This window comes from Schistocerca gregaria, chromosome 6 (genome assembly GCF_023897955.1).
Source record: "Schistocerca gregaria isolate iqSchGreg1 chromosome 6, iqSchGreg1.2, whole genome shotgun sequence".
Lineage (NCBI taxonomy): Eukaryota > Metazoa > Arthropoda > Insecta > Orthoptera > Acrididae > Schistocerca > Schistocerca gregaria.
The window spans coordinates 251294721-251307993 of NC_064925.1; the positions used below are offsets into that span (position 1 = coordinate 251294721).

General features: G+C 38.2%; 1 protein-coding gene across 15 annotated transcripts in view; it reads right to left on the minus strand.

Annotated features, from left to right (window-relative positions):
* Window positions 1–326: 326 nt before the first annotated feature.
* LOC126277885 (protein turtle-like) overlaps window positions 327–13273 on the minus strand; it is a 798080-nt gene continuing 785133 nt past the window's right edge. For all 15 annotated transcript variants that reach the window (XM_049977425.1, XM_049977435.1, XM_049977434.1 and 12 more), the window contains one exon: window positions 327–5524. In XM_049977425.1, coding sequence (XP_049833382.1) covers window positions 3907–5524 — 1618 coding nt within the window. In that variant the 3' untranslated portion in view covers window positions 327–3906. The remainder of the gene's footprint in view (window positions 5525–13273) is intronic.

A 13273-nucleotide genomic window follows, 5' to 3' on the forward strand; every position in this document is an offset into this window, starting at 1 on the left:
ATATAACTTTTGCGGAGATGTTTACTAAGAAACCACTGTTTTGGTATGTTAGAACATGTACTAACCATCATTTATGTTTGATTATGTACACCAGATGCAGGACATGAAGTTGAAGAACAACACTGACGATTGATATCTTCCTTAATTGTATTCTAATGATGGTTGAATCATAAATCTAATGGCAAAACAGTCACATCTAACCCTACAGATTTGTGTTCACCAATGCATAATCTCACCAGGTCTGTGAAGTGAATGTAAGTAAAAAAAAAATTCTGTATAAAAACCAAGAAATTAAAACTATACTCAAAAAATGAAAACTACATAGGCAAGTGTCACTAGTTCTTTAATTGTACATTTACATCAACAATATCAACCCTTTCCAGAGTTCAACATAGGCATAAATTAACCAAGAGATGTACATAGTGGGATGGGCAACTGAAATGACAAAGTTGTGGCAATAATTCAGCAGCTCAGTTTTAACACATCAACATAAAATAGGCAATGAGATAAAAGCATCATGTTTTCACATTTTCTGGATGCTTAATAGGAAACATTGTTTTTACTAATTTCATACCTGTTTTACGTTTTTTTTAAACCAAATATTTTTCATTCTATAAAAATGAAATACTGTCCAACAAGGATCAATCATAAAAAGAAGATTTCTGGAAAACAGCTGCAGATGAAAGTTTTATGTTAATTTATAAAAAAGTCCATCCCTCTTTAAAAGTTAAGCTGTGAAAAGTCTTACAGTATACACTTCAGTTATTTGAAATAAACTGTGACTTTGATTGAAATCCTTGTATTAAAAACAAAAAGGAGGGAAAAAAAGAACTCTGCAATTTCCTTGTGTTGACATTTGTTATTAAAAGTGCTTTATATGAAGGAAATATCTGCTAATATGTACTAAAAATCTTCCATATGTTTTCCAGTGTCTCTTAGATGGTATAAGTTGTAATTTTCATCACAAGAAGAGAAATCTTATAATTATTATTATGATATTATTATTATTTGAACACATAGCACACTGACTCTGACTTTTGTTGAAGGAAGCTGAACCAAGAGTGGATGAATCCTTTTATATCTTCTGAAAAATTGACATAAAAAGCAGCAAATGAGAAACAATTGGTTGTTAAGTCTCATTGGGAGTAAATATTTTAACAAAACTCTATTCTTAATTCTCAGTTTCTTTGATGCTGCACTTGCATTTTATTTTCATCCTGTAAAACATTTTAAAAATCTATGCATGAAGTTTCATCAGCCATGTACATTTTTATTTTAGAGTTATGGAAATATTATGGTATGTACTTATAAAGTGTAACATAGAAATAATTATAATTCAGATATAAATTTTGTATTAGTTTCCTGAGATTACAATCATGTATGCCACATTGTATGGTACATAACTACCATTGTACAACATCAGAACTAAGTGATACATGGCTGAAAGCACCAGATGATACACCAGTGAAATGTAAATTTTAGTTACTTTAACATTATTGACATATCACTTGTGCAAATATCTCTAAATTGCATCACCACAACAAAGACATTTGACGGAAAACAAATCAACCACAACTCAAAATAATGTGTAACAGCAGATTCTTTGTCAGATTTATCAGTGTAATTAATAACAATGCTCACTCTGTGATTTGGGCTAACAGGCTCTCACTAATACATCTTTTGGGAAAAAAACTAACATCAGCAGTATAATGCAAGCTTTTCAATTAATTGTTTTGATTTGTACTTTAAAAACTTAAAAATAATCTTTAAGACATGTACGTCCATAAAAAAGAAATGCCAACATAAAAATCAGCAATTCTATAAAATATCACTATTTACACCACAGCAGTAATAATAACATTTATCGCAACAGCCTGTGTGTAAAGTTTGTCGTTTCAACATTCCCTTATTATAAAGAAATGGATAAACGATAAAGCGTTAGAATTATATTTATGAAATAACTGTGACAACTTATTGCAAGTTGTGTTATTTCCACTCTCTATCATTCTTCCATATACTCTCTTTCTTTCACATGCAAACAAGGACCCATACATATACATATACATACACATACATGCTCACATTTTCATACAAACAAATGAACAAGATAAAAATAAAGTAAAAAATGTAATAAAAATGTCTATAATTTCATCATGTCACCGTAAAACTGTTTATTTCATTTTTCTTTTCTATAGATCTGAGCTCTGTATTTCTGTTGTGATTTAGAGCAAAAACAGAACAATGTAATAATTACATTTTATATATATTTAAATTCATTCAAATGAATTATGAATAAATGGATATATTATCTGTAATAACATTTTCTTTGTTTCGGTTCCTTAGGTTCCAATACTTTCTCATGCTCACTCAAGTTCATATATTAACATTTTAGAACATATATGTAAGTGTTAAGTAGTTATACTTATTTGGTTTGTGGAAAAGCCTATGCAGTAAATGCATAATTTTGGCCATTCTGACCCATACAAACACACAGTACACTTGCACACAATCACTCATTTCAAACAAATTTTGTGTTCTGTTTCAAATAATGAACAGTTAGATATCTACATTTCTTTCACTTGTTATTGTTTAAACATTTTAAATTCATTTCACTCTAGTAATCTGCAGTACTATTATTATACATAACTCAGTATCTCCTTATTCACACACTGATGTTTCCACTACCACTCCCAAAACAATTTGTCTATAAACACACTTCAACACGCCATTCCACAAATATCACAATATCTTTAGTCATGAAATGTAATGCTGATACAATGGAGACAAACTCTACTCAGATTTTATTTTACTTTCCAGTTCCCGTCCAGTGTACTCTAACAATCTATTGTAATAGTGCTGCAACTAATAATAGGCCTAGTGACATACTTCTTTTATTCAATAAAGTTAGATTCAGGTGCATCAGAAAAGAGGCAGGAAAAGTTGACAGACTTCTTGTATGTTCAATGTTTGAGGAAAACCATTGACACTGTTTCACATCTCATTCTGCTAACAATGCTCTGTCAAATAATGCTGTCACACTCAAACCAACATTTTCACTGAGAATGCTACATGTTGGATAACCTCAGTGAGATCCACTGTTTACTGGACACAGATTCAGCCACACCTAGTCTTTTAATATACATGCAGCATCAAGACTGAATTTTTGTACTGCAACAAATAATTATAAAAAAGAAGTGTTATTTATGACATTACATTGAAAATAATAAACACACATGACAGTTGTAGCTTTACATTTTAGAAGTTTCTTTCTTTTTGTTCAATACAACTGATATCCATTTGAAGCACAAGAAACAAAAAAAATTACATATTTTTTAAGGAACACTAAGAAATCCAGCATAACACATAGATGAATCACAGAAGTGTACACTCGCTCACTACTGGCCTCCACAATTGTTTTATAACAGTAAAAAGCCAGCCTCAGTTATCAGCAAGCAACAGCAGCAGTAACAATAACAACAACAACAACAACAACAACAACAACAACAAGGAATGCAAAACATCATAGCCAATAGAGGCAAATATTTCTCACACATGCAATTAAAATTAAACTTTGGGGTTCATGTATAAAATGATAATTATGGCACAATGAACTTCATAATACATGACATATGCATTTTTCATACAGTATCTACTTTAAAGAAAAATAACATATGTTATGAAACCCAACATTCAAATATAGATACCTTTGTCACAGTATTGTCTCACCAGAAGATTTTAGTAACATTTAATATTTAGGAGACAACAAAATGTTAAGTTATCACATTTTTGACGAATTTACATAAAACCATATTATGCAGCATCTACTTGGAATCGGCAGTTGCGCTACATTACTTTCCATTCACCAAGAGAAAAACAATGTTGCAATTATTGGCAGATGTGTCATAGCTAACAGGCACTCTCTAACTCCTCACTCCGGCGTCTCTTAGCCTGGCGTTTACGAAACTCGTGGAACTCCTCTTTCATGGCTTGGACACGAGCTTCAATGTTGTCATACTTGGTTAGTCTCTTGGTAGGACGCAACAGCTGCTGTTGCTGGTGAGTATGAGCAGTGGCATGTAATGGGTACAGGGAAGTGGCAGCATATAGCTCTGAGTCACTGGTGCCACGGAAATCACGTGTTGTTGTCATACCGAGTGGATGTGGCATCACTGTGTCAAATTCATAATGCGTGTCCACACTGACATCAAGTGGCTGCAAGCGACCAGGTTCCGAGTGTGGTGGCGACGTGTCAGGCAGTCTCAGTGGCAGAGGCAATGGCAGTGCTGACAGCCAAGGGCTACCAACCAATGGTGGTGGTGGCAGTGGTGGTGGAGGAGGAGGTGGTGGTGGCGGAGGTGGCGGTGGTGGCGGAGGTCGATATGGGGGGAGGCGCCACTCTGCACTTGTGCTACCTGACTGTGAGGACTGATTTTGCTGTGACGTGTTTTTGCTGCCAAAACCACTCGAACTCGAAGGTGAGGTCTCAGCAAATAGATCAGCAGCAGCCACTGCTGCAGGGGAGGCAAGCTCAGGTGCAGAGCGTGCATGACGAGCATGCCGAGGAGGTAAACGTGCCCGTGGTGTCATAGTCATTGTCATTGCCATAGCTGGAGATAGCGCTGCCGGTACTGGTGCTGGGCGTCGTAATACGCCTGCCGGTAGTGAAGGCAACCCACTGGCCAGTGTTGCAGGTGGTGCACGAACACGCGGTGGCGAACTCGTAGCCAGTGGATGAACAGGAAGGAAAGCAGTCGGAGGTGGGCGATCCCGCACTATTCCTGGAAATGCACTCCCTTCCTCATGTATAGCCCGCAGTGATGGTAACTCCTGGGAGTACCTCTCGTGGACGGAGCGCATCAACTGTAAATATGAAGGCGGTGTAGGAAACGAGCGCTCAGCAGAACTGGCACGTCGCACCGAGCTCAGGTCACTGAAGTTGTAACTGGGCGACCAGGCAGTTGCTGACAACAGATTGGAGGCAGGTGAGCTGGCACGAATGACACGTGACGATGCTGATGGTGGTGGTGCTGGTGCTGGTGGAGGTGGAGGTGGGGAGTAAATAGGAGGTGGTGCACGCAGTTGCAGTCGATGGAGTTGGTGCTGCCGTTCAGCAGCAGCAACTGTAGCGGCAGCAGTGGCAAGAGCCAAGGCACTCTCACCAGATCCGTCAGATCGCAAGCTGAGCTGGCTAGGGCACGCAACTAGTGGTCGCCGCCACGATGCTCTGCGACGACCGCCGCGACGTGGTAGGAAGCCTCCGTCATCACTGGAACTGGATGCGACACTGCCACCCACAGAAGCTGAGAGCGAAGAATCACCAGCGAGAACAAAGCGGCCATCTGCGGCACGAGAGATGCGGCCCAAGCGGTCTGGGGGAGGTGGCCAGTAGTGTGCAGCCACAGCGGAGGCTGCTGATGCTGAGTCCAGGTCTGATACGGAGTCACAGAGTAGCAGGCTGGCCAGGCCGAGGCGTGCACCTTTCAGCACCCCACCTATCACACTTGGTACTCTGCTCTGTCTAAATCTGAGAACATGAACATAAAATATTAATGTTGGACCGACAGGAAGAAATCTGAGAAAGAATTATTGTAAAATATATTTCAGATATTCTGTTTTAATATGAGATAACTAATATATTTAAAACTTCTAACATGTGTATTGCAACTAGACTGACTTCTTGTAATGTGTCTCTTTAGGCCACAGTATTTCACATTTATCTCTCAACTATTTATGAGAATAAGCTGAATATTTAACATCCAAAATGTATGTCAGTGATTGTTATTTCATAAATAAAATTTCATATTTAGTGTTGCTTAATGTTATCACCATCATGGAATAAAAGTTCTACTTTGTTAAATTAAATTTTACAACAAAATTTTAAAACATAAGTAAATTATGTATTCAGTGCAACTTCTGCACGAAGTATTGCATCTACTTCTAAGAGGACAAAGCTTTGTTCTGCTTATACATATCTGATTTTGCATGCAAACATTAATGTCCATTACAGATGACTGATTTGTGGAAATTTAATAAGTCTTATGTAAACACAACCGTTGGGAAAGTTATTGCCAATGAAGCTAAAGACAGTATGAATTCAGTTAAATCACTGAAAGATAATGATAGAATGACATACAGCTATAACAATATTTGTTATGGTATAGGAAGTTTGCTTTCTATTTTGATGAAAATAAACTGCAAAATGTCTTCATGCAGTCCTGGTGAGCAATAACAGTAGTCTACAAGGATTTTCAAGGGTATTTAACATAATTTTTAATTCTGGGATGTTTCTTGAATCTAGTACAGGGAACAAAAATACTACTGCAATTATCTGCTCCGATTAAAAAATGTGTTGTGGAATTAAGAGAAAAAGGTAACAGGCAAAATCATTTTCTGATAGCTGCATGATGGAGATACTTTTGAAAGTGATACATATTAAAAGGGTAGATGGACTGAGTGAAGAAAGATTGACATGGTATGGCATAAAATACTATGAATTTTAACGACTTACAAAAAGAGTCATAAAAAATCCAATTCTGTGTGTTACACATGTTGCTCAAGCATGTCAACAGTTACATCCCATCAAAAATTTGCCTGCCTTTATGCAGTATATACAGTGTACAAATGGTGATATTATTGTTTTTGCATGATATAAATTTCCAACAGTCTCATAAGGCTGAGTGAACTCCTTCCTGCTCCAACTAATTCTTGTAACACCTAAGTTAGGCTATGATTACTACAGAAATCTGATATGGTGTTATTAAATAAATATCATAGATTGAATTACTAAGGTTGAGAATAACTCCAAGGATTACAGATTTATAAATAATTTAAATGTGACACATGTCTCAAATATACACTGTGTTATAATTAGTATTGTTTTAAATTAACTATGGATATGGCTGCTTGTTTTGAACTTGTAGCTGACTGTAGGTGTAAGTGTAAACTGATAAGAAAGAAACCACTGGCAAGATCCAGAGCCAGATCCACAATGTCTTTGGAAAAAATAGAAGAGCTCAGAAAATACATGGAAAATTACATCAAAATACTCCTAGAAATGTGACACATAGCGTAAAATTTTTTGGAGTTCCACATATTGTACCTTCGGTGAATTGAAAATATTACCATTAAAATACAGTACCTCCTTGAAGCCAAGTTTCAAAATACAAAGCAACATTGAAATGAAAGAAAACTGTAGAAATAGTCAGCACCAAGGACCAACTATATGAGAAGATACACATGAAAATGGTTTGGAATGAAGGAAAACACAGTATGGGAAAGTCTTTCAATTGCTGCAGTCCACACACATAAACCCGAACTCCCAAATTAGAGGTCTGAGTGAGCTACACTTAAAACAGCAGTGTAGAAATAGAAACTGGGACCAAAACCAGCTCTCCTTCCATTTGTAGTAAATATAATACACAAAATTCATAATTCATTGTTTATTGTATATGTCTAAGATGAGGAGTATACTACATGCACTGTTGAGCTATGAATCCACCTGTGTGAAAAGTTGTACATTTAACTCATTTTGTTACCTCATTCACTTAGAAAAATGGAAAATTCATTCTGGAAAATTGTAAAATTTTATTGAAGGACCGATTTAATTACACATATTTCTAATGTGCAAAATGGTTGCAGAGATTACAGAGAAGTATTGTTGACTTCTCTTTGATATTCCCATGCACATCAGCATTACAAATCTAAGAGTTGTTCAAAGTGAAAGAAGAATTTGGATTTATGCAAAGTATATGAAAAAGATTACTAGTACAATGTAGAAAATTTATATGAGGATATTACAGATGTAGGGGAAGCAGATGGCAGTGTGGGATACATCTTCATGTGGAAGATGGTATATGTAAGCATCCTAAAGCCTTGTATTTTATTATATACATGATTCAATGGGAAAATCTAGATTGTCTGCTGCTGATTTCTGTATGTACAGGCTATATCACTACACACACACACACACACACACACACACACACACACACACACACGATACATCGGGGAGGGAGGGAGGGAGGGAGGGAGGGAGGGAGAGGGGGGGGGAGAGAGAGAGAGAGAGAGAGAGAGAGAGAGAGAGAGAGAGAGAGAGAGAGAGAGAGAGAGAGAGTGTCTGGTTGTGGGAAGGGCCTTTCTTTAAAGGGGGCATTTCTGTCATTTTATGTTAACTGTATCTACAGTATTGTGATTTTCAGCAACCACCAAGGTAGTATAACATAAAAATGAAGGGACCTTTTATTAAACATCTCTCATACACATGTTCAAAAGACAAAACACGTATAAATGGTTTCCAACCAATAAAATATCTTATTGAAATGCATGATTGAGAATGTGTCTGATTGGGAATGTGTCAGGATATAAAAGAAACAGAAGTTTGATGAAATGGGACAAGGTACAGAAATTTTAAATTATGTTATATATGAGCACAAAAGGGAATATTTTACAAGTAACTTTTCAATTATCTAAATTTGAGTTTAGTTGCATAAATCCTTCATAAATAATATGGACCTTATATGATCTAACAACAAATGAAGGAGACTACAAGTTTCATTTTGTTGTATATAATCTAAATTTAATAGTGACACAGCCCTGAAACTATAAAACATATACATTAAACAGAGGAAAAACAATGCAGGGATCTGCTGAAACAATCTGAATATCCTGTAAATCTCACACAGATACAAAATAAATTATAATCTCACTGGACAAAGTAATAGTGGCCCAAAGAGCTTACTTATATCTGTGGACTGCTGTAGATGATGTTGAACTGTTATCTGGCAGACATATAACTGATGTAAGTCACTGAAGTGAAGTGGTGTATATGTTCCAGTCAGCTGTATGAATCATTGAAGTAAGATGGCTTGATGTGGAGACATGACAGAGTGGAGTAAGGAGCTACTGTGTGGGGAAATGCCCATGATCACAATGTCAATGAAGTTACCCAATTTGTTGGTTATTGATAGGTGCTTTCTAATTTGTCTACAAGGAATGGCGTACCAGTCATAGCCACATAACATGGTGTGAAAACAGTGGTTGTGAAAAGATTCTAGGCAATCGGTTTCAAACCCTATAGGATTTGGTGCAGTCAGTGAATGCAAGTCCATCTCAGCCACTTCCTGAGCCAACATTGCAAAGGGAACTGCATGAAGGGACATTTGCAATCAGGTACCTCATATAATGCCCCTGATCACATGGCCACATAAAGCTGCATATCTTCACACAGCCAAACAACACAGAAACTGGGCAGTAGCTGACTGGAGGCGTGCAGTGTAGTCAAAGAGCTGCAAGTCTGCTTCTTTTTAAATGAAGCAAGGCACATCAGGTGCACTGATGACTGAATGGAGCATTTAAGCAGCAATGTGTAGAGGTGTAGTTAAAGTTGGCTATGATTCTGTGAGTTTTGGGAATGTTTTTAGTACCATGACTTGAGCCTTGTGACCAAATGTTGATGCTTCTCCTACATCTCGATGATGCTGGTAAAATACTTTGTTTATACAACCAGTTAAAGTTTCTGACCATCATAAGCTTCTTATATACGAAATAAAATAGTACATAAGCAACATTACAGGCTTAAACTGTCATGAAACTGTTAACTGATGCAGAAGTTTGCAACAACACATACACATAATAAAATGTCATGTATTATTTTATTTGGTTTATAGGAACCTGATGATGATCAGACAAATAAAGCTGGTTGTATGAATAAAGAATTTTGTCAGCAACTTAAGGCAGTGATACACTATGTAATCAACAGTACCCGGACACACCCAAAACATATGTTTTTCACATTAGGTGCATTGTGTTGCCACCTGCTGCCAGGTACTCCATATTAGGAACCACAGTAGTCATTAGACATCTGAGAGAGCAGAATGGGACGCTCCGCAGAATTCACGGACTTTGAATGTGGTCGGGTGATTGGGTGTCACTTGTGTCATACGTCTGACACGACATTTCCACCCTCCTGAACATCCCTAGGTCCAATGTTTCTGATGTGATAGTGAAGTCAAAATGTGAAGGGACACATACAGCACAAAAGCATTCTTGCTGACCTCATCTGTTGACTTACAGAGATCAGCAACAGTTGAAAAGGAATTCCAAACTGCATCAGGATCCACTGCAAGTACTATGACAGGTGGGAAAACTTGGATTTCCTGGTCGAGCAGCTGCTCATGAGCCAAACAACAAGGCGGTATATGCCAAATGACACCTCGCTGGGTGTAAGGAGGATAAACATTGGACAACTGAACAGTGGAAAAATGTTGTGTGGAGTGACGAATCATGGCATACAATGTGGCAACCTGATGGCAGGTTGTGGGTATGGTGAATGCCCGATGAACGTCATCTGCCAACGTGTGTCGTGTGAAAGGAAAATTCGGAGGCGGTGATGTTTTGGTGTTGTTTTTCATGTAGGGGGCTTGCATCCCTTGTTTTTCATGGTTCTATCACAGCACAGGCCTACACTGATGTTTTAAGCACCTTCTTGCTTCCCACTGTTGAAGAGCAATTTGGGGATGGCGATTGCATCTTTCAACATGATCGAGCACCTGTTCATAATGCACTGCCTGTGGCGGAGTGGTTACATGACAGTAACACCCTTGTAATGGGCTGGCCTACACAGTGTTCTGACTTGAATCCTATGGAACACATTTAGGATGTTTTGGAATGCCGACTTCGTTCCAGGCCTCACCATCCAACATTGATACCTCTCATCAGTGCTGCACTCCATGAAGAATGGGCTGCCATTCCCCAAGAAACCTTCAGCAATCTGATTGATCATATGCCTGCAAGAGTGGGAACTGTTATCAAGACTAATGGTGGGCCAACACCATACTGAATTCCAGCATTACTGATGGAGGGAATCAAGAACTTTAAGTTATTTTCAGCCAGATGTCCGGATACTTTTGATCACATAGTGTGTCCGGATACTTTTGATCACATAGTGTATGATATTTTTCAAATATATAAGAATGGTGGGACACCCATTCCTGAAAATATTTTCATGATGAGTATTCTGTGGACACTCCCATCATCCAAGAAGACAACAGCTGTGTTCCCAGGACTGCAACCATGTGTTCCTGGCCTGATGAATAGTCAGGCACCCTATTGCACATAAACTGGTCCACTGCTTGCTCTTAGGTCCATTGATAATGTCTGGGATTATTTGGGACAGTGGGTGAAAAGTAGCAATCAACACCCCCACAGTTTGAGAGCTCCAATGGATCTTATCACCTGCGTGTGGCTTCAGGTCTCTTACTAACTGAACTGATGCCATTCTAGAGGCTGGAGGCAGTGTTACATGATACTAAAGTGATGTTTCCTGTGCATGACTAAATTTTTGTCCATTGTGCTTGTCTCTCATAAAACTCTGGTGTCCAAAATTAAATGAACAAACTGCTGTTTTCCCATCCTGTGTCTAATTCTTGATATAATCGTAGAAGCTGTTGACAGATGTCATTTCAATCATTTCCTGCACAGAAGATGGCATTCCGATCAACGGACAACCACACCAGCAATGGTGTCAGGGCATATGTCAAGCAGGGTAGTGTTTGCAGGATAGTCGCACGTCCACAATCACTGAATACACAGTCACAGACAGTGCAGTATGGTACAGACAAGATGCCTACAGACTCTCTACTGAGGAGGACCATAGGAAGAATGGAAGCAGGAGAGTCGCAAACTGATGTGGCCTGATGGCTCAACGTGAATCATTCTGTAGTTTCTTGGATGAGGTGACAGTTTATGGAGATCGAAATTGTATCCTGGAGACCAGGACAGGACTGACCATGTGTGACACCAGAAAGAGTGGGCCATTATTCGGCTGTAAGAGCATGACAATACCGCCTTAGTACTACACTGCAACTGGAATCTGACCTCACAGCATCTCCTGGACGTGTTGTATCAAGGCAAATGTTTTACAAAAGGCTTCAGCAGAATGGTCTTTATTGTTGAAGGCCTGCTTGCCTCTGGCGTGTTTTCACAAAAGGGAAAGTCCAGAGAGGAGCCGTCAACATGCCAGGTGGAAGGTCAATAGTGGGCCATTGTTCTTTTCAAACACGAGTCCTGATTTGGTCTGGAGAGTGATTATCACTGGATTCACATCTGGAGGGCACGTGGAACATAATTTCAGGACCCAAAAAGTGTGGAAATAGACCAATATTGAGCAGGATCCCTAATGGAGAGGACAGGGATTGTGTTGACCACTCGAACAGTTCCTCATGAATTTGTACAGGTGAATCAGCAAAATTTAACTGCCGTCAGGTATCGTGAGGACATATTGGCCTCTCACATGCAGTTGTTGCGTGGTGCTGTGGGCCAGACTCTGTACTGATGGACGATTATGCTTGACCTCACAGAACACAGGTGATTGATGTTTTTTTGGATACAGAATATATTTGATGCACTAAGGAGATGAGTTGTATCACATTGGAATCCCTCAACCACTCTCAAAGACTTGTGAGCAGCTCTGCATGAAGAATGGGCATTGTTGTCTCAACATGAGATTGATGACATCATTCATAGCATGGCCTGTCTTTGTCAGGCTTTACTGGTGCCAGAGGTGGTCATGCCCCATACTGAGCACATTAACCAGTTGTCAGAATATGTTTGCAAATCCATTAAATTGGTAAACAATGAAGAACATTTTTGTCTACCATTGTGCATGTTGCAGCTGATTACATTTTGTATCCTTTACATTGTTTCTACTTTACTATCACCTGTTTATGTTAGTTTGTGGCAAAATAAATGCAGCCTTGGAAAATTTGCATTTGTTGCTTTAATTTTGGCCACCAGTGTAGTTCAATTTAAAATAATTATGTGATCTGTAGACAACATCTAAAAAACTAATTTGGGAAGGATGCAAGTTTCAATGAATGTAGGAGCAGAATGGTAGCATACGACACAAATTCAACATAGGATGGAAACTAAGTAGGAGAAGGAAGAAATAAAATCCTATTTGACCATACTACAGCACACAATATAAAAATTCCTTTTCAGAGACAATTCAGAATTTAAAGCAAAAGAATAAAAGAAACAGATGATTTTGCTAATTTTTATTTGCTGCAGAGGTAATGTACACCACACAGTATATGAAATAAGTAAGAATTATTTAAATACAACAATGCTATAAGTGTATGAGTGTTTTCCGTTGGACCAGGGGAATATTTTGTAGAAAAGTGTAGTCCAAAAAAATTGTATGCAACAAATTTCATTAAATTTTTCTGCACATATAATAAACATTACACTGGGATCTAAATCTGAAAAGAAGATCAGA